General features: G+C 44.9%; 1 protein-coding gene across 10 annotated transcripts in view; it reads left to right on the plus strand.

The window, feature by feature from the left end:
- ATP2B4 (ATPase plasma membrane Ca2+ transporting 4) overlaps positions 1-19,649 on the plus strand; it is a 161,063-nt gene that overhangs the window by 90,423 nt on the left and 50,991 nt on the right. For all 10 annotated transcript variants that reach the window (XM_053393175.1, XM_053393174.1, XM_053393168.1 and 7 more), the window contains one exon: positions 8,134-8,331. In XM_053393175.1, coding sequence (XP_053249150.1) covers positions 8,134-8,331 — 198 coding nt within the window. The remainder of the gene's footprint in view (positions 1-8,133; positions 8,332-19,649) is intronic.

The raw sequence follows: 19,649 nt of genomic DNA on the forward strand, positions 1-19,649 counted from the left end.
GCAGGGGAAGTCCTTAACTTACCGAGGGTTTAAGACCCATTGGCTACCCTGCACTAATGTCTTCCTATACACCTATAGCCTGAAATTAGGGTAGCTAACTTGGGCATTTCAGTAACTACACAAATGTGTGTGCATGCATGCACACAGTGTATAAGAGCTAAATTTCAATGTTCTTTCTCTTTCTGCCACTGCAGCTGGTGGTTGTACTGCCATTGTCAGCATGAGTCCTTTGCTATTAGGGTCTCTCACATGAGGTACCCTGAACTGGCAGGCAGTGGTTATTTATTATTTGCAATACTATCCCACCTTTCCTCCAAGGAATTCATGGTTCTCCCCTTCCCCATTTTCATCTTCACAACAACCCTGTGAGGCAGATTAGGCTGAGAAACAGTGAGCAGCCCAAGATCACCCAGTGAGTTGCATGGACAAGGACCCCAATTTCCCAGGTCTTAGTCCATAAACCAGTGCACATATTACATCTAACTTGCCCGGTTGGCATGGGTAACAAGGAGTTCCATGTAGGCAAGTGAGTGTGCTGACAGCAGAGAGGCGGGTGGCTCCTTCCCTCTTCTGCTAGCCTTCTTAGTTTCCATGCTGACCACAGAGGAAGAGGCTTCTGGCCAGCATGGAAAAACACAGCTCCATTTATTCTCTGCCAGCATGCTGGGCAGAAGGCAGTATAAAAACAGCAACTAACTTGCTAAGTGGCTTGGAGCTTACATTTCCATGCTAGCTGCACAGGAAGAGGCTGCTCACCTTAGCAGGCTAATAAAATAAAACTGCTGACTAGTAACTGTGATGGGCTTGTTTCTAAGGTTTATACATTACAACTGTATGTATTGGTGTTAAGGCTTATCTACTCAGGAATTTACTTTGTGTTTGTGTGCTCATTTAAGCTGTGTAGTTCACATGATGTTACCCATAAGCAACACCAAACGAAATGTTTCCTCCCTGTAAATTTCAGGTTCACAGGGCTTACTCTGTGGCAACTCCTAAGCCGTGGAATTCCTTCCCCATACAGACGTGCATCTGCCACTTTCTTAATGTTGTTTTCATTGTATGCTGAAGACTCACCTCTTTGTCCTGGCCTTTGACCCCAATACATATATTCTCCTGACTGTAATTTGCTTTAAATTATTTTACTACTGGGTTGTTGTTTTTTAAAGATGCAGGAATCTCAGCTAAAGCATCCATGACCATGGCAGATGACCGTCCAACTTCTGCTTTAAAACCCCCAAGGAAGGAGAGTCCACAACTTCCTGAGGGAGACTGTTCCGCTGTCGAACAGTTCTTACTGTCACCAAGTTTTTCCATAGTCAGAATCTCCTTTCTTAAAACTTGAAGGCATTGATTTGAGTCCTACCCTCCAGAGCAGAAGAAAACAAGCTTGTTCCCTCTTCCGTGTGACAGCCTTTGAGATATTTGAAGATGGCTATCATATCTCCCCTCATTCGCCTCTTATCCAGGCTAAACATACCCAGCTCCTTCAACCGTTCTTCACAAGGCTTGGTTGTTGTCGTTATTTTATCCACTGTACTTTTTATACAGCTACAGTCAGTGAAGCCCCATTTTCACACAGTGTACAGTTTATTTGTTTTCCTCTTAGTAGCTGGTTGCATAGTTGTGCACCCAAACAGCTGGTGGCTTTGTGGATGCAGGGCGCTTGCAAGAGATTAAAAGAAAACAAAAGCCAGAACTTGATTGAGGAGGGTGTCAGACAAGCACACTCCAACCAAACAACCCAATAATTTGCAGACACAGTAGAAGAAAGGAGGCATGCATGAAATACAGGAGCCTGGGAAGGAGCGAGTACTGTAGCTGGGAGAAAAATGTGTTGTCAATAAGACCAGCTATAGCATACCCAAGAAAGAGCAGCTCATTGCACCAGATTGGCCGTTCTGGTGTGCTTGAACTACCCCAGCCTCACTCCTGGCCTGCCCCCTCAACATCCTGGGGCATGGTGGCAAGACTGCTGCTGGGAAGCCAGGCCCACAGTGGCACCCATCACCATCAGTCCCCAGCCTACTTTGGAGAATGACAGAGTGATTAGAGGCAAAGTGACCCAGAGCATGGAGCTTGCCCACTTCAATGGAGACACATCCAGTCTGGTCCAGTGGGCCTCCTGTCCTCCTTTAGAGAAAACCAGGAATGAGCTTTCTATGGTGAATTGTATTTCACTTACTTTGGGGGAGGGTGGCTGTAAGGGGTGGGTTTGTCTTCAGCCTCTGCTCTGCCTGGTGTGGATTTGGAAAATACAAGATGAGGGACCTGGAATTAGAACGGGCGGGGGGATAGTTTGAATGGAGTTGCATGGACAGTGACAGGGACTAGCTGCCTCTGTGTACTGTGAGCATACATTAAACATTAACATGTGTTTCCCAAGAGTGGGTGCTGAACAGGAGGTGATAGGGACCTGCTCCAAGGCCTTTGTTGTAAAATCCACATAGATTTCCACTTCCGTGTGCAATTCCTCCAATGGGAATCTGTTGCAAGAAATCGCTCCCAAGAATGAAGCTGTTATATTGGAGTAATTACCGGTGCTTAAAGAACACAATCTCAGGGTTGTGTTTGCACAAAGTTATTTGAGTAGCACACCCTTATTGCTTTTGTTCTCACTTGGGGAAGAGTTTAAGCAAGGTGAGAACTCCTTGTTATGTTGCCGTCTGTCTCTTCTCAAGCTGCCTCTGCCTATTTCTTTTCTGGAAAGCAGAACAAAGGAGAGAGCTTGCAGAATAGTCCACGGTTCTTCACTAAGCACACCTCATCTTGTAGAGGAATGTACTCCTGTACATAAAATAGTGTATAAGTAAATGTTAAGGTATACACCAAGCTTCTCCATGCCCAGTGCATGCCAAATGGCTTGGACTACAACTCCCATTAGCTCCAGCTGACATTGTCAATGATCAGGGATGATGAGAGTTGTAGTTCCAAATATACGAAGGGTGCCCCATTGGGGAAGGCAATTCACCTTGGAGTAATGCTCATTAAATTGCATGCAGAGGTGGAGTTTGGAGGCGAAGAAATGGTAGCCTCTCTGGAATCTTTCCCCAGAATTTCAGGAGTTGGAGTCAGGAGTAGGTCAGCAATAAAAAACACCAGTGTCCATGGGCATAGCCAAGAGGGCAGGGGGGCAGCTGCCCCCCCAATCAAGTAAATCCATAAAAATACTTAACTTTCAGAGGTTCTGCCCCCCCCCAATATGAAGCCTGCTCCCCCTAACATAAATCCTGGCTACGCCCCTGAATCCTGGCTACGCCCCTGCTGGTATCAGTGAAGTTAATGCTTCATTCAAAGAAACCAAAACAGTGCAGTTCTAGTGATCCCAGCAACTCTTTCCAGTAGGTCTTGCCCCAATGAGGCAGTTGTGGGGACTGAAGGTCCCCACCTTCCCACAGCTGTCTTAAGGCTCCTCACCTGGTTCCTTCCCTAGAATGCTAGTGTTCTGTTGTTCTGTCTCCTGTTGTTCCACCCTCTTCCATTTCTCTGCACGTTCTTGTAGACCAGCGAGAAGGGGAGCTGGTCACAGCAGGAGGGGGAGACTTCTTGATTCTTCAGCAGTCCGCTTCATTTTTGTCTCCTGGCCCTCTTCCTCTCCTTCCTCTGAGTCCAAACCACGCTCTGCCATAGCCTCTTCCTGCTCACTAAACCCTGTTGCCTCTTCAGTTCCCAACACCTCCTCATCCTCCCAGTCTGCCCCCACCTCTCCCTCTGACCACTCATTGTCATCCCCCCACCATTCCCCTGGCTCTGAGACTTCTTCACTTGGGGGTTCCCTTGGGGTCCTCTGCATCCAGCCAGTTCATGACAAAGAGTTGACAGACCGTGAAGGCTTAACTTTCCTTGAACATTCCCAGTCAGCCACTGGTCTCTGGAAATCTTTGAAAGTCCACTCAGGTCTCATTTCTGGTCCAGCCAGAGGTCCTAGCTCTACAAAAAATTGGCTCGGGAAATGTAGGGACGGGTATCCTTTCTTCTCTCCCAAAGCTAGGAGGATGAAGCAGCTTGCATTGGCTGCTTCCTGATCTCCCCGCTTTCCTCTCTTGGAGCTGCACTTCCTTGTTTTCCAGCTGTTCTGATCTGCTTGCTTTTGGATAAAAGCAACATTGATTTCTCTCTTCACTTTGGACATTTGTTTAAGCCAGCAGACTCCAGTAAGCTCAAGTTTCTTCTTTCCATTTCCTGCCCCTTCGTCCGCAGGGAGAGGTGTAAGTCACCAGTCAGACAGCGTGGCAAGTTTTCCGGAGCTTATGTGCCTGCTGGGAACCCCTAGCAGCATCCCATATGTCAAAGAAAGCGCCAGCCAGATTGTTGCCATGCAGGGACATTATTCTGTCCTTTCCTGCCCAAGCAAAGCATTGTGGGAGCTGCCAAGACTCTGAGCGCCTTAAGTGGCAGTCGGACATTTTGGCAACTATTACATTTGAGAAGACCTTAAAAGCCAGAGTGATAGTCCTTGGGAGAAGGAGTCTTCATAGTTCTAGGCCACAGAGGGCTTCATGGTTAGAGCTATGGGCAAGCAATGAAGATGTGCTCAATCTCTCTCTGCCAAGGCTTTACTATTTAAACTTGGTCATTTGCTGTATTGAAGCATCACATCCACCTAGTCATGCGTGGTCATTCATTGGGTTTAGCCTACTTGATGACATCATTGAAGGAAAGCCAGCATGGCATAGTGGTTCATGTGTTGGACTAGAACCAGGGGAAGCAGAGTTCAAATCCTGACTCACCCCCAGTGCTGATCTGGGGACAGTCACCACCTTTCAGCCTCACAGAGTTGTGAGAATAAAGTAGGGATGGAGAGGGTCATGTACACCAACCTGAGATCTTGAAGGAAGCATGGGATGAAAATGAAAATATTGTATTCAACCTCTCTGCAGCTGTTGCATGGCCATGTTATCCCATTTCCTTCATAAATTCCATTCTCCCAAGGAAAATCCTGTCTCTCTGCAATATAAATTGAGGCAGTTTTGCCACTTGGTTCGTATCTGCTATAACTACCCTGGTAAACACCTTTAGTTGTAAAAGGAATTGGATGTTTCATGTTAGGCTCTATGGTAATAAAAATTATTATTATAAGGTGCTTAGCTCCAGCAGTGGGCTTCATTTCCCCCACCCCCCGCAGTACGGATTGTTTGGTATCTGTGCTTCCAGGGCATGAATTATTTTGGGGATTTGAAAGTCCCACTGATGTGTGAAGAGCTTGTGGGGAAGGGGAGGGAATCTGCAGCCCAGAATTCCAATCTAGGAGGGGGACAGCGGCACAGGTGCTGTTCATTTCATAATAATAACAAAAAAAGAATATATATTAATATATTCAAGGATATATTTATTAGTGTGTCCAGTTTGATCCAGAAATAAATGTGTAAACTGACAGTGTGTCAGAGAGAGAGAGAGAAATAATGTGTCAGAAAGAATATTTTATTTTGAAATATAGTAGGCACTTGTGAAAAGAAACGCATTATCAGGTCACTTCTCAGTTTAAAAATGGCAAAATGTGCCTCTTCAAATGGAAAAATCCCTCCACACTTGTTGTATCTATACAATGCCCCCAACAGCCTTGTGATTCCTTTTAACCCCTAAAGCTGAGGCAGTGGCACAGCACTGGCAGCTGCCATTATAGCATCATAGAGCTGAAAGAGATCTCAGGGGCTGTCTGCTCCATCCCACCCACCCAGCTAATTCAGGAAACCCAGTCCTCCAGCAGGAAACACTGCTGTTCCTATCCCCAGTTGCAGCAGAGCAGGGCCGTCTTACCCATAGGTGCTAGGGGTGTGGGAAACCCGGGCGCTGGGCTCTCAGGGGCGCCAGGCCAATAGTCCAGGGCCCAACAGTTGAGTTTCGGGAAGAGCCTGCCCATCTGTCGGAGCACCGTGGTGGCCTCTTCTGCTGTGGGTGGCTTTGTGCTGCAAGTTTGGGGGCAACTGAGCCAGTGAGATGCTGAGGTGGCCAGCTGGCTCTGCCCTCCTGCGTGCCTGGGACTAGGCAACCAGAGGGGGGGCACCAGGCAGATCTTTGCACCCCAGCGCTGCATATGCTTAAGACAGCCCTGCAGCAGAGAGACTGGTCAATGCATAGTCAGCTCAGGTTTAATTTCTAATTAGTAGGTCCATGTAAAAGTTAGCAGGAGCCAGACTCTTAAGAATTACCAAAAGGGGGGTTTGACCAACATGGTCATAGACTTGAAGCGGAGAAGAGATGAGAGTCTTCCCATCCCTTCTTGAATCCCTCTTTCTTCTATTGTGTGCCAAGAATGTCTCCCCACCCCCAATAGCCTGCCTCAGAATTGGCAACCGTGAAATGAGTTCACATCACTTGCTGGCTTGCCACCTTTCCCCAGATCACCCTGGTAGATTGCAGAGTGAACCCTCCGACCTGATATTTGAGCAAAGCTAGTCATGCAAGATCACAGGGCTCCTTCTGCTCCCGTTTGGTATTTCACGCCCCACTATCTGGGCTTCAGGAAAATCTGTGGGTGGGTGGATGGTGGGAACACCGGCATCCTTGACACCTTGCTCTCTTCAAGTGAGAGCTGCTGTGCAGCCTCAACTGGCTTTCCTCCTTTGTTTCTGAGGAGCAGCAAGAGCTTGGGCAAAATAGTACCATCTGATTGGTGGGAATGGGTTTCAAGGCCTCTTCTTATTTTGCAGACATTTCTGTTCCTAGAATGCATGTGAAAATAACTTCTATGATGAAAATCCTAATGCGGGATGGATGGGTTGTTGACCTGTGTGGTCAACATCTTTTGGATACTTGCCACAAGCGAGACAATAGCTAAGCCCCTTCCTATGTTGCTGCTTTGATCAGCCGAATGCATATTGTTATCTGGGAAGTGGACCCTGGTTGTCTTTGCATTTAAAATGGGATTATGTACACAATATTTCAAAAATCCCAATTATGCGATTAACTTGAATTATGCAGAGTAATTTTCATTTTTGGCCTTGCCTAATTATCAATCCTCCTATTCCTAATTTATTCTGCACAAAGTTTTCTAAAAAAAAAAAAATGTAGATCTTCCTCTCCCTCTCCTGAACTTAAGCGGCTGTGGTGCAGGATGTGGTTTTAAGCAGCTGTAAGAAAGACACCCAAAAGACAGGTGTAGAGATCACTACCAATCTGTGCAGCTGTCTTTTTCTTTTTCAGTGTGGGTGGGTGTGTTAAGTACACTGTCAGTTAAAGTGAGCAGATGAGGGGATGTGTGTGGAAGTATTCCAGATTTTTACAGAAAATATTTGATTCCATGCCTGCATGATAATAAATACAAAGTATTCTTGGGATGCCAAAATTCTCCAAGGCTGTAACATGTCTAGAGCAGGGGTGGGGAAGTGAAATGTCTGGGGCCTTTGTATGACCCTCAGAATTCTGCCTAGGCCAGACCCCTGATTGGCCCTGCTTTGCACCCTGAAAGTTTTTGCCTTGCTGGAATGTGTCCTTAAACTTTGCAGCTGTAAGAAATCAGTCTTCTAGGGTGGCAGCACTTCAGAACTCCCTGCCTGTTGACATCAGCCAGATGCCTTCACTGTACTCTTTTCTGCACCTGCTCAAAACATTTTTGTTTAGGCAAGCCTATCCCGATATATAGATGTTGACATGTGTTTATCTTTTACTGTTAATTTTAATTATCTCTTAAATATTTTTCAGTACTCGTTTTTAACTGTTCTTTGCTGATAAGGTTTATATTTATTGTAAGCAGCTTAGAGGTTTTATTAAACCAAGTGATGTGTTAATTTTGTTAAATAAAGTAGTGTTACACAGTCTGGATGGAGGATAGAGAGGGGTGTGTGAGTGCAAACTCACCTTTGATAAAAAGGTAACGTTTACATTTGTTGCTCCACCCACTTTTGCCTCTGGCTCCGCCCACTGCTGACTTGTGTCCTCCAGAAGGGAATCCTGCCCTTGGCCTGCAAATGGTTCTCCATCTCTCATTCATTCTCTTTGACATAGCAACTTCATGTTTGCAATATTTATTTGCAAACAACATCTACTGTTCGCAGGGTGGGAAGTACTTTGTAATATACATAATGGAAACTGTGGAAGATGAAGGAAAGTGGGCATAAAGAGTGGGTTCAAAGTAATCATGCTTTTTGATACTCCCCTTTAATTTGCTCTCTCTTCCACACACCCTCTTTCTCGCAGGCCTCTCTGGGAACCCCGCGGATCTGGAAAAAAGAAGGCAAGCATTTGGCCAGAACTTCATCCCACCCAAAAAGGCCAAAACTTTCCTGCAGTTAGTCTGGGAAGCACTTCAGGATGTCACGTTAATCATCTTGGAAATTGCAGCCATAATCTCCCTGGGCTTGTCTTTCTATCACCCTCCTGGTGGCGATAATGAAAGTAAGTAACTGGGCTTTTTCTGTTTATGTAGCTTGGATCCCAGGGCAGCATGAGGGAGACCCTGTGGGAAAATGGCAGACCTTTGGGGAGGGAGGGGTGTTGTGGGGAGAGGTATTATATATTTTAATGAATGGTTGGTAGAGTGTGTGTGTGTGTGTGTAATGCTATAATGAATCTATGTTTAGGTTTCGAAATGTGTTGTTAGTTGCTTTGAGACCTTTTGCATAACAAATAACTAAGAAGTCTAATACAGGCAATATTCATGCCCAACTCTGCCCCGTTCCACCCCCTTTCATGATGTCTTTATGATGTTTGGGGGCTACTTCTTGTTCTAAGAAATGTGAAGGATCTACTGTGATGTGAAGGCACTGTGCATGCATGTGCAATCGCACATCATTCAGACAAACCTAAACCAGAAGTTGCCTATAAATACTGCTACTACAAGGAATCTGTCAGGGATTCTTTAGTTGTGATTCCTGCATTGCAGTGGCTTGGACTAGATGGCCCTTGGGACCCTTCCAACTCTATGATTCCATGAATTCTATTATTCTGTGCTACTGCTAATAATGACAATAGATGCTTCAAGGCATGAAGCCATTCAGCAAGTTCACCACTCCTATCCGGTTGTCACAGCAGTCTGTCCACCTGCTTCTCTTGCCCCTCTGCTCCATTGTGTAAGATTCCACTGGATTCCACTGGAACAGGAGGCCAGCTGTGTCGAGGTAGGGGAAAGCCAAATCTGTGTTGTCCTAGAGCTGCAAACTGGGCACCTTCCCAAGTGGGACATATCTTCCCACCATGTGGGCCATTGCTTTAGAACAGGGAACCTGTGGCCTTTTGGATGTTGTTGGGCTCCCAACATCCACAGCACAACCAAAAATCAGGGATGGTGGGAGCTGGGCCACAGATCTCTGCTTTAGAAACAATGAATCCTCATCTCTGCTTTAGAAACAATGAATGGCTCACCTTGTAACATAAAGTAGATCCTTCACATTTCTTAGAACAAGTGCCTTGCCTTGTAAGGTAAACCAAATCCTTCTCATTTCATAGACTTAATAATCTGTGCTCTCGAGAAATGACTGTTTTGGGTGTTGCTGGGTCCAGATCTTCACTGAGTGTAAATCTATGTTAACTCTTAATCTGTGCTGAATTTTCCCTAGCTGAACATTTAATTTTATATTCTCCCTTCTTTGTTCCCTTACCTGATTGAGAGTTAAAACACAATATAGTCTCTCCCCCCCCCCCAGTTCCCCAGCTGGCAGCCTGGCTGTGTTTTCCTGCCCACTTTCTCACTTACTCTCTCACAAGTCTCGGCTCCCTAGGCCTTCCCTCTTAACAGTGCCAACTGCAACAAACAAATAACATACAGCTTGATCCAAAAACTTCTGTCAATTAAAGGAGCTACTCCTAATCACTTCAAAACATTCTCAAAGGAGAGCTACGTCCTTTGGCCTGGCCAAGTCCTAGTAATTGAATAATTCAATTTTAGCAATGAAATTCAGTGTAGTTGGCTTTAGATGCAGGATCTCCCCCCCCCCCGGCCACCCTAAAATTTCCTGTTTATAATATTGTACAGTATTTCAGAATCCTAGTAAACATGCTAAATGGTATTTCAGTGATGCTATAGCAATTTCTGCCTAAGCAGTAATATTACCCAAGTGGCATAGAAACAGAAGATGGAATCCTGTTCGTAAGTTGTTTTTGTTATGTTGGTATCCAAATAATTTTATGGACTTGGGTGGAGATCAGTGGCTAAGAAATGGAAACTGTAGTGGAGAAAATGGGGCTGAAATACTACCCCCACCAGATTCTCTCATAAAGGAAAGGAGATATCACTTGTTTCTGTCTTTATTGTTGTCTGTATTGCTGCTGTAAGCTGACAGTTTAAATTGAACCACTTCCCTGACAGTAAGGAGGCTGTGATGGTTGACAGTATTGAACAAGGAAGGAGGGCAGCTGAGCTGAAACACTTGAAAGAACATAAGAGGAGCCTGCTGGATCAGGCCAGTGGCTCCTTTAGCCTAGCATCTTGTTCTCACAGTGGCCAACCAGAAGCCTGTGGAAAACCTACAAGCTTCTCTGCCCACCTGCAATACTCAGCACCTGGTATTCAAAAGCATACTGCATCTGAGAGGAGGTAGAGCATAGCCATCATGGCTAGGAGCTGTTGATGGGCTTGCCCTCCAATGAATTTACCTCATCTCAGACCTTCCCTCCCTCCCAGGAGATACAGCCCAAGAATAGTTTCGAGCACAAGAGAAGAGACACTGTTATGGTCAATCTGATATGTAATTAGTCAATTCTCGAGCAGAGTATTTCTCATTCACAGAGATAAGGGAAGGTGGGAAGAAAGCCATTAAATGTACTTGTTGGTGTTCGCTCATACTGTGTCCAAAATTAAGGGCATGTAAGAAAAAACAAATTATTCTTACTTGAAATAATTTTGTAACAGCATTAGCAAATATGTTTTAAAATCATAGGAAGGGTGATAAATACATTGGGATTAGGTGAGTGCTGACCACTGACTCTAAAACAGCCTTCACCAACCTGGTGCCCTCCAGATATTTTAGACCACAACTCCCATCAACCCCAGCCCTAAACTATGCCTTAGTAGCCTATGGTTAGGAAATAACTGAGCCATGACTTACTGATTTTGGCTAGCTTGTGATGACTCTTCTTGCTAACCTGTGGGTTAGTACCATTATCCAATGGTATATACTGCAATATTACTGTCTTGACTTAGCCTTCCTCACAGTGGCTGTTTCCTACAAAACCCATCAGTTAAGAATTACACATTGAGTAAGACCAGTGATTAATTCAATCCAGTGTCCTGTGACTGACAGAGACTAGACGGAATGCAGGAAAGAGCTTGAGGTTTAAGGGAGTGGGGAGTTTGTATACTCTTACTGTCATGGTAGCAGCCAACAATCTTCTTGTCATGCACTTGTTCTGCTTCTCCTGTCTGGGTCTTATCTAGCCCTTGAATGATATTCCTACTCTGGAACTTTTATCTTTGGAGATACTCTAAAGCTCTGATGATCACCTTGGTGCTTCAGGAGTCCTTTATTTTTATTTTTAATCTGTTTCATCTTTTTCATCTGTTATTCTAAAAGCCTCCACAAATCCTGTGAACAAGAGTTTTATAGATTAACAGTGCATTACGTAAAAACAATTTTTCATGAAAGCTGGTAGTGGCTGATTTCATTGAGTTGCTCCTTACTTGTTTTCTTGGGAAATCTAATGATGGGATGAATCTCCATCTGTGCAAGATACCATCATAGAGACCAGACAAAAATTCAAGTTCCTCATTCACTTTTCCTGCCCTTTCCTTGTGGATGTTACATAGTCTTACTTTCATCCGATGCCATCCCTCAAAGGACAAGTACTGTTAAGACTTTAAGGGATTTCCTCATAATGGAAATTATCCTTGGCATTGATGTTTTTTGTTCCCTGTTCTCAACAGTTCGCTCCCCTCCAGCTCTATTCTGTCTTCTTTTTGTGTGTGATATAATAGAACAGCTCATGGAATCAAGTTGTGCACACAGCAGCAATGATTTTTGATATGGGCATTGTTAGCTTTTTCTTGTGTTGTTCTCTCCCCATCCCCTTTCTTTTCCCCTAATAGTTTCTAACCTTTCGGCTTACCTTCATAGCTACAGTGGTAAATTGTTTATTTCAGCAGTGAAAAATGACTCCAAAATCTGTTTTCTGAGTGGTGATTTAGAGCTCGATATTCTATGCTTACATTAAATAGTCATTTCCAGTGAGCATTTTTTGCACTCATTGCACTGAATTTCATTTGGCATTTCACTGCCAAGTCATTTTGGGTTTTTTGTAAGATTGTTCCATTCAGTCTATCCTTATCATCCTACAGCATCATTTACAATGCATGCAATGCTAGAAATATGTTCCCCTCACTTGCCAGGTGAGTGTCACAGTTTGTGACATGACTAGACATGGAGTAGATGGTCATCCTGTTGTCAGGGCTGGGCTGTGGGCAGACATTTGGAGCAAGGCAGGAACTGGGAGTCCAGACTGAAGAGCAATTGGGATGAGAGAGGACAAACCAGAAGGCAGGACTAAAGGCCAGAAGCTCATAACACACCAGAGCAAAGTTGCACTGAAACAGGAAGCTCTCTTACACTCTTTCCTGTCCAGGAGGAACCAATGGCCACCCTGGGAGGAGTCAGCCCAGAAGGTTCTTCACTAAGAAGCTGTAGTGACAGAGATAGGCACAATGTCTCTTCCCTAGAATTTACCCTGCTGCCCATGTTGCTGTTTCTTATTGCCAGGCTGTGTCCCGGGTCATAATATTTTGAGGTGGTCATCTTGCTTGTCTTGAGTGCAGCAACATCCACAGGGCCATCACATTAGTAAGCAGGATATTTACTGTAGACACACACCCCATAGTGGTCGAGAACTGTCAAGCAGCTGATCTAACCATTTGTCATTGGTAGTTGCTTAGCAACATAAATTAAGCTGCCCTCTCTCAGCCCGGGAGGGAAGAAGAGAAAGGAGAAGGGCAGTGATGAGGAAGTATTAGGAGTTGGGTAATAGCATGGGGAGATTCCAGAGGATCCATGGTGTTTCCAGGTCCAAAGCTCAGTCCTGGAGAACTTCCATTTATGCTTGGCTATCCCAGATTATAGCCTGATTCACTAAGACAGACAGACACCGCACACATCTCTCGCTATTATTGTCCATGGATCCAGATTATTTCTCCTGCCCTTAGTTCTTCATCTTTTCATGTGCTGTCTTCCTTCTCCTGTCTTGACCTTATCTAGCTCCAGGAAGCTGCACCTTGAAGGATATTCCTACTTGCCCTTCCTTGAAAACCATTTTTCTTTGGAGCTGCTCAAAAGCTTTGGTGTTCACCTGGGCACTTGAGGAGTCTTCCAGTGATTCCCATCTTGTCAAATGTGTCTTAGTTTCTCCTTGAGTCTTTTATCTCTTGGAGCCTGAGTGCTGGCTTAAGTTCTTCTCTGGGCCCGTATCCTGTTCAGCACTTGGTTGGTGTTCCCTTTGACAAGTGGCCCTTTGTCCGTTTCTATCCTGACCCTGTTGTCAGCCTGAATCCTGGCCCCTATGTATTTTTACAGGCCTTAGTCCTCGCCTAAGGCATATCTTGAGTCTTGATCTTAAATGTGCTTTTAGCAGGGCTGTGCAAGAGCTGTTTTTAATGTGGCTGCTCTATGAGGTCATCCCATGGGTGGACTATACCAATTCTCTTCTGACTACTACAATTTTCACTGATTTTTCTGGGACTAAAGTGACTCACTGTCCTACAGTTCCACAAACAACTTTATAGTCTTTAAGACACACACATACACACAGAGAATGCAGCATTACAATGGCTGCCTTCTATACCTCTGCCACATAAACTGATTTTATACAGTTAGCAGTTTTTGTAATTTCATTGTTCTGATCTCTGGTACTTTTGAGTGAATACCATCTGTTCTGTGTGACTTATTGCTGTCTAGCTTATCAATTTGCTCTTAAATGTCTCTTATTGAAAGATCAATTTGTGACAGCGCTTTAGATTTATTGCTGAAAATGTGCCACTTTTTCAGCTGTACTTCTTAATTTAGGGCCTTCTATCCAGTGATCTCTGAGCCCTAAGGCATTCCAAAGCCCTTCAGTACAGTAGCTGATTGTGCCCTGTTATTAAAATTGAATTAGGGAAATGTTAAATTATATGTTAACATATCTTATATGGGATCTAAAAATTAATTCCAGAGAGAATAAAGAGACATATTTTATTGGCATATGGATATAGGGGAAGGGAATGAAAATGCTTTTTCTGTTAAGTCTCTCATAAGTTGTTAAATCCCTTATATCCCTGACTGATCACTGAGGACTTCAGGTGAGTCTGTGTTAGTTGTTCCTGTGGCTCAGGTACATCACTGGTACCCACTAGGAGCCATACATTTAGTAATGTGGGCTCTATTTTATGGAACTGCCTTCCAGCTGAGGTCAAACAGGCCCCTGTCTGCTTAACTTTCAGAGCCTAATGGTTTTTAAATCATCATCATCATCCAAACAGGCATTTTTATTGATGTCTGATTTTATAGTTTTAACTGATTTTTATTTTTTGCATTGCATCTTTGTAAGCCACTTAGAGACTATTGCCATTAAGGGATATATAAATTGTTTGAATAAATGAATATATATTAAATTCACAGGACCTCCATTAACTCATTCTTCTCCAACTTGGAACCCACCAGGTGTTATTTGTCATGTTCGCATGTCTTGGTCTTAACCTGCCTGCAGTCTCCCACCATTCTTGGCCATGAAGACAGGGACTGATGGGAGTTATAGTTTAAACACCTAAAGGGCACCAGCTAAGAGAAGTCTACTCTAGATTGCTCCCACAAATCACTCCCATGACTTCATGTGGGAGGGGATTGTACATTCCATCTGTTCGCACTCTCAAATTCATGGGATAACCAATGCTCCAGTAGATTTGAGTATGATCATTTCTCCCACAATGCTTTTAGACATGAGATTTGCTATGGGAGAGGTTGCTTTTTATTCCATGCTTCAGTGCATGCACAGAATTTGGTACTGGACCTAGAATTCATTTGTTTAAAAAAGCTTAATTTTTTAGATTTTATGACTGTGCAGACAGGCTTGAATGAAAGTACCGTATTTTTTGCTACATTGGACGCACTTTTTTACTCTTAAAAAGTAAGGGGAAATGTCTGTGCGTCCTATGGAGCGAATGTGTGGTCCCTGGAGCCAAATTGCCGGAGTGCGGCACACTCTTGGACTGCTCTTTGGTGGTGGTGGTGGAGCCGCACTCCCCTGTCGGCAGCCTCAGCTTCCCCCTGCAGCCCCGGGAAGCTTTGGAGCAAGGGGAGGGCTGTGCGCCCATGCCCCGCACTCCTGGGCTGCTGAATGGGGGTGGGGGGGAGAGCCGCGCTCCCCTGCCGGCAGCCTCGGCTTCCCTCTGCAGCCCCGGGAAGCTTTGGAGCAAGGGGAGGGCTGTGCGCCCATGCCCCGCACTCCTGGGCTGCTGAATGGGGGTGGGGGGGAGAGCCGCGCTCCCCTGCCGGCAGCCTCGGCTTCCCTCTGCAGCCCCGCGAAGCTCTGGAGCAAGGGGAGGGCTGTGCGCCCATGCCCCGCACTCCTGGGCTGCTGAATGGGGGTGGGGGGGAGAGCCGCGCTCCCCTGCCGGCAGCCTCGGCTTCCCTCTGCAGCCCCAGGAAGCTTTGGAGCAACGGGAGGGCTGTGCGCCCATGCCCCGCACTCCTGGGCTGCTGAATGGGGGTGGGGGGGAGAGCCACGCTCCCCTGCTGGCAGCCTCGGCTTCCCTCTGCAGCCCCAGGAAGCTTTGGAGCAAGGGGAGGGCTGTGTGCCCATGCCCCGCACTCCTGGGCTGCTGAATGGGCGCGGGGGGAGAGCCGCGATCGTCTGCCGGCAGCCTCGGCTTCCCTCTGCAGCCCCAGGAAGCTTTGGAGTAATGGGAGGGCTGTGCGCCCATGCCCCGCACTTCTGGGCTGCTGAATGGGGGTGGGGGTGCTGCTCTGCCAGCAGCCTGCCCTTCCCATCAAGGTTTGGAGCAGCGGGCAGGCTGTTCGCTGAGAGAGGGGAGGAAGAGGATTGAGAGGAAAAAATGTGGCATTAGCAATGCTTTGGATGGAAATGAAGATGGTATTTTACATGAAGATAGCGAAGAAAGTGATGTCAGTGATTGTGAGCAACTGAGCTTCATAAATTCTGACTTTAGCAGTGATGAGTTATTGGGGTTCACAGAAGACTAGAAGAGTACTCAAACCTTAAAGTCTCTCTTCATTTGTTAATGACAGTGATGATGGTTCTTAATGCCATTTTTGACTGCTGTTCACTTTACATGGCTGTAATATGATTCTGATATACCGGTTGTTTATTAAATACAGTAGTTTATACAACATTTGATTCAGAATATTTTTTTCTTGTTTTCCTCCTCTAAAAACTAGATGCGCCCTATGGTCGGGTGCGTCCAATGGAGCGAAAAATATGGTATGTGGGTAGTGCCTAATGAAACTTCATATGAGTAATTTGAATGAGCAAGTGGCAGGGCTTCAGTGAATTGCAGATTTCTTTGCCGCTAATGACCAGCACAAGAAGATTATAACACAAAGAAGCAACTATGTGCATATTTGTTGAACTTACATAAAGATAAAGGTAAAGGGACCCCCGACCATTAGGTCCAGTCGTGACCGACTCTGGGGTTGCGGCGCTCATCTCGCTTTATTGGCCGAGGGATCCGGCGTGCAGTTTCCGGGTCATGTGGCCAGCATGTCTAAGCCGCTTCTGTCAAACCAGAGCAGTGCACGGAAACACCATTTACCTTCCCGCTGGAGCAGTACCTATTTATCTACTTGCACTTTGACATGCTTTCGAACTGCTAGGTTGGCAGGAGCAGGGACCAAGCAACGGGAGCTCACCCCGTCGCGGGGATTCAAACCGCCGACCTTCTGATTGGCAAGTCCTAGGCTGTGTGGTTTAGACCACAGTGCCACCCACATCCCATCTGCACCCATATGAAGAGGTCGTAGCATTCTGCTCCTCTAAATACAAAATTTAGCACAGGATTTTTTCTCTCTGAAGATTTACATATTTTTTACTTTCTTTAATATGTCTGCCATGCCCTTCAGCAATATACTCTCAGGCAGCGAACAATCTATAAGAGTAATTAAAACCATATCAAAACAACATACCAAACATATTAAGATAGCAGAGGCATGATTAAAACACATGAGATTATCACGGAGGCAGAATAAAGCCAATTTAGATCGCAATTCGATTGAATTTATCTTTACCTGTCACCATGAAGACATAGGATTGGTTGCCAAGTGAGTCTCCCAGGGGTGGGAGGGCTAGGTGCTTCAGCCAAGAAGGCTTCCACTTAATTTCCACCAAGACATCCACCTCATTTCAGAGAGCAGAAGCACCTTGTCCCTGGTCCCTGATGATGGCTTCAGTATATGGGCAGGTTCATAAGGAAGAAGGTTGCTCATCTCTACTGCTGTGAAAGGCCACTGGGCTTAGTTAGCATCCATTTAGACTCACCTGGAAGTAGGTTTCTCTGAATGCAATGGAGATATCTCCTAAATAGGTGTGTATGGAACCACACCGATAAGCTGTAGTTGAATTGCTGCTTTCCTCAACTGCACTAATATGGTTGATCAATTACTACTGATGTGAAGTGGCATGTAAGTGGCCTGCATGTAAGCTCTAACAGAATTGTCACAGGCTCTGCTGTTGCATTCTGTTCCGTTTAACTCCACCATTTACATTACTTGAGTCATTCAGGAATGCTTATGCCACAATGAAATTTGTCCATCTTTAATGTGCAACAGACATCTACACTCCTGTGGAAATTTTCATGTAATATGCCCACTAAGCGGGATGGGACCAAGAACCCCACAATTTTAAGTGTCTCTTCTGCTGCAAGATTATGACCACCATTCACATTCCACACAAATAAAATCTGAAAACTAGATGTAGCCCACGACTAACGGCAAATTTCCAGTGTGGCCCTTGCTGTTCAGCAAGCTGCTCTTTTTATAGAGCTTACCTTTACCAGCTAATGTGTTTATAATTGCGTCAGCTACTGCCTGCTGTGTGGATGAACCTCCATGGACATTTCAAAAAGCTTTACGCTAAGCCTTTAGCAACATCCATCAGGCTCATGGATGAAAGCAAGTTGATCAGAGGACGTCTTTTTGTTGTCTAGAAAGATATTATCTCTGCAGTTTGGGGAATATAGTAATAATTCTCTCCTCTTCTGCATGCTGCATGGTTTCCAGTAAAGATTAGTCCATTTTTCCTCCTTACATAACAATGAAGAAGCAAAAGGGCTGCACATCAACAGAGCTCTGGTGAACAAAGGTTTTCAGATGGTGGCCTGCAAGCTCCATTCAGGTGGCCTGCAGAAAGGTTACAGAACAGTGACAGATATTTGGACTTGCTCTCACCTGATTTGATTTGTTTCCTGAAAACTGAGATCAAGGCCATTTTGATGTAGATGTTTCTAACAGACTAATAAGACCCTGGCCAAGGGCCTACTATTTTTACAATACAGTGTGGTCTATATAAATAATTTTATAAATAAATAAAATTTAAATATTTCCCCTAAAAATTCGCTAGCTAAAGCAGGCTATTCTTTGCAGCCCGGTCTAAGTCCTGTGATTTTTAAAGTGCAGTGCTGGTTTTGATAATGTCAGCACTAAAGAAAACAGTGAGATCAGAAGCGGTGTGTGCGTGTGTGTGTGCATACGTACGTACATACATACATACATACATACGTACATGAAATACTGCTGTGGGCCATTTTGTGATGATGCCAGATTGCAGGAGTAGAGGCTTCATACGTTTCATAGTATTCTTCCTTAATCCTCCCCCTGAAAGTTCTCAAGATTCCAAATTCTGTGCTACATTCCACGTTCTGTTCTTGCATGTTGAACCTGCAGGGAGTCAAATTTCACACAACCATGATTATAGTCAGGCTCTTTTCTCAGATGGCATTATTTTTAGGTGGCTCCTGTGCACAATAAACACACTCAAAATTAATTCTGTTTAATTAGCGAAAGCCATTGTAAACAGTGCCACCTGAAAGTAGTTTTGGGTAGTGACGCTCCAGAGGTGCAATTCCCTTCCCAGACAAATTCACCTGTCACCATCATCAATTTCTTTTATATGTCAGCAAACACTGTCCTCTTCACCCATTTTTGTTATCGTCTGGTGTTACAGCTGTTGCATTTGGGTTGAGCTGGGTTAGGCTGTTGCTTTTATATAGTTTGAAGGGTTTTATATTGCAGTTTTAAGTGTAAGCTGCTGTGAGTGCTACTTTAAGTGGAAAGGAGTAAAAAAACAACTAAATAAATAAAATATTCCCAGATTTTTCCAGTGTAGTTGCAGACGTATACACAGTGTAATTGCTATGAGCCATATTTGAGCTTGGGGGAAAAATCTTTCCCAAACTGGATTAGCTGGTGGCCCTGAGGAGGTTTCTGCCCCGCCCTATAACATCTGGGTACTTGCCTGAATTATCTAGAGCCATCCACTTTGCAGGCACCTGCTGTCATCTTTTGGCACTGCTTCTGACATATGGGTAACTTGATTTTATTTTTATTTGTATCTCACCCATCTTAAAATCAGGGTGGCTTCCAACATGGTAGAAAACACATAAAACAGTAATAAACATAAAAGCATTAGATAAACCAGCTAAAACCTGAGTCCTAAGGGATATTAAAAACCTTGTCTAAACAAGAACGGCTCTCAGCCTGCTTCCCAAAAGAAGCAGGGCGGATTGCTAGCAAGTATCTTAGGGA

Source organism: Podarcis raffonei, chromosome 6 (assembly GCF_027172205.1).
Source record: "Podarcis raffonei isolate rPodRaf1 chromosome 6, rPodRaf1.pri, whole genome shotgun sequence".
NCBI lineage: Eukaryota > Metazoa > Chordata > Lepidosauria > Squamata > Lacertidae > Podarcis > Podarcis raffonei.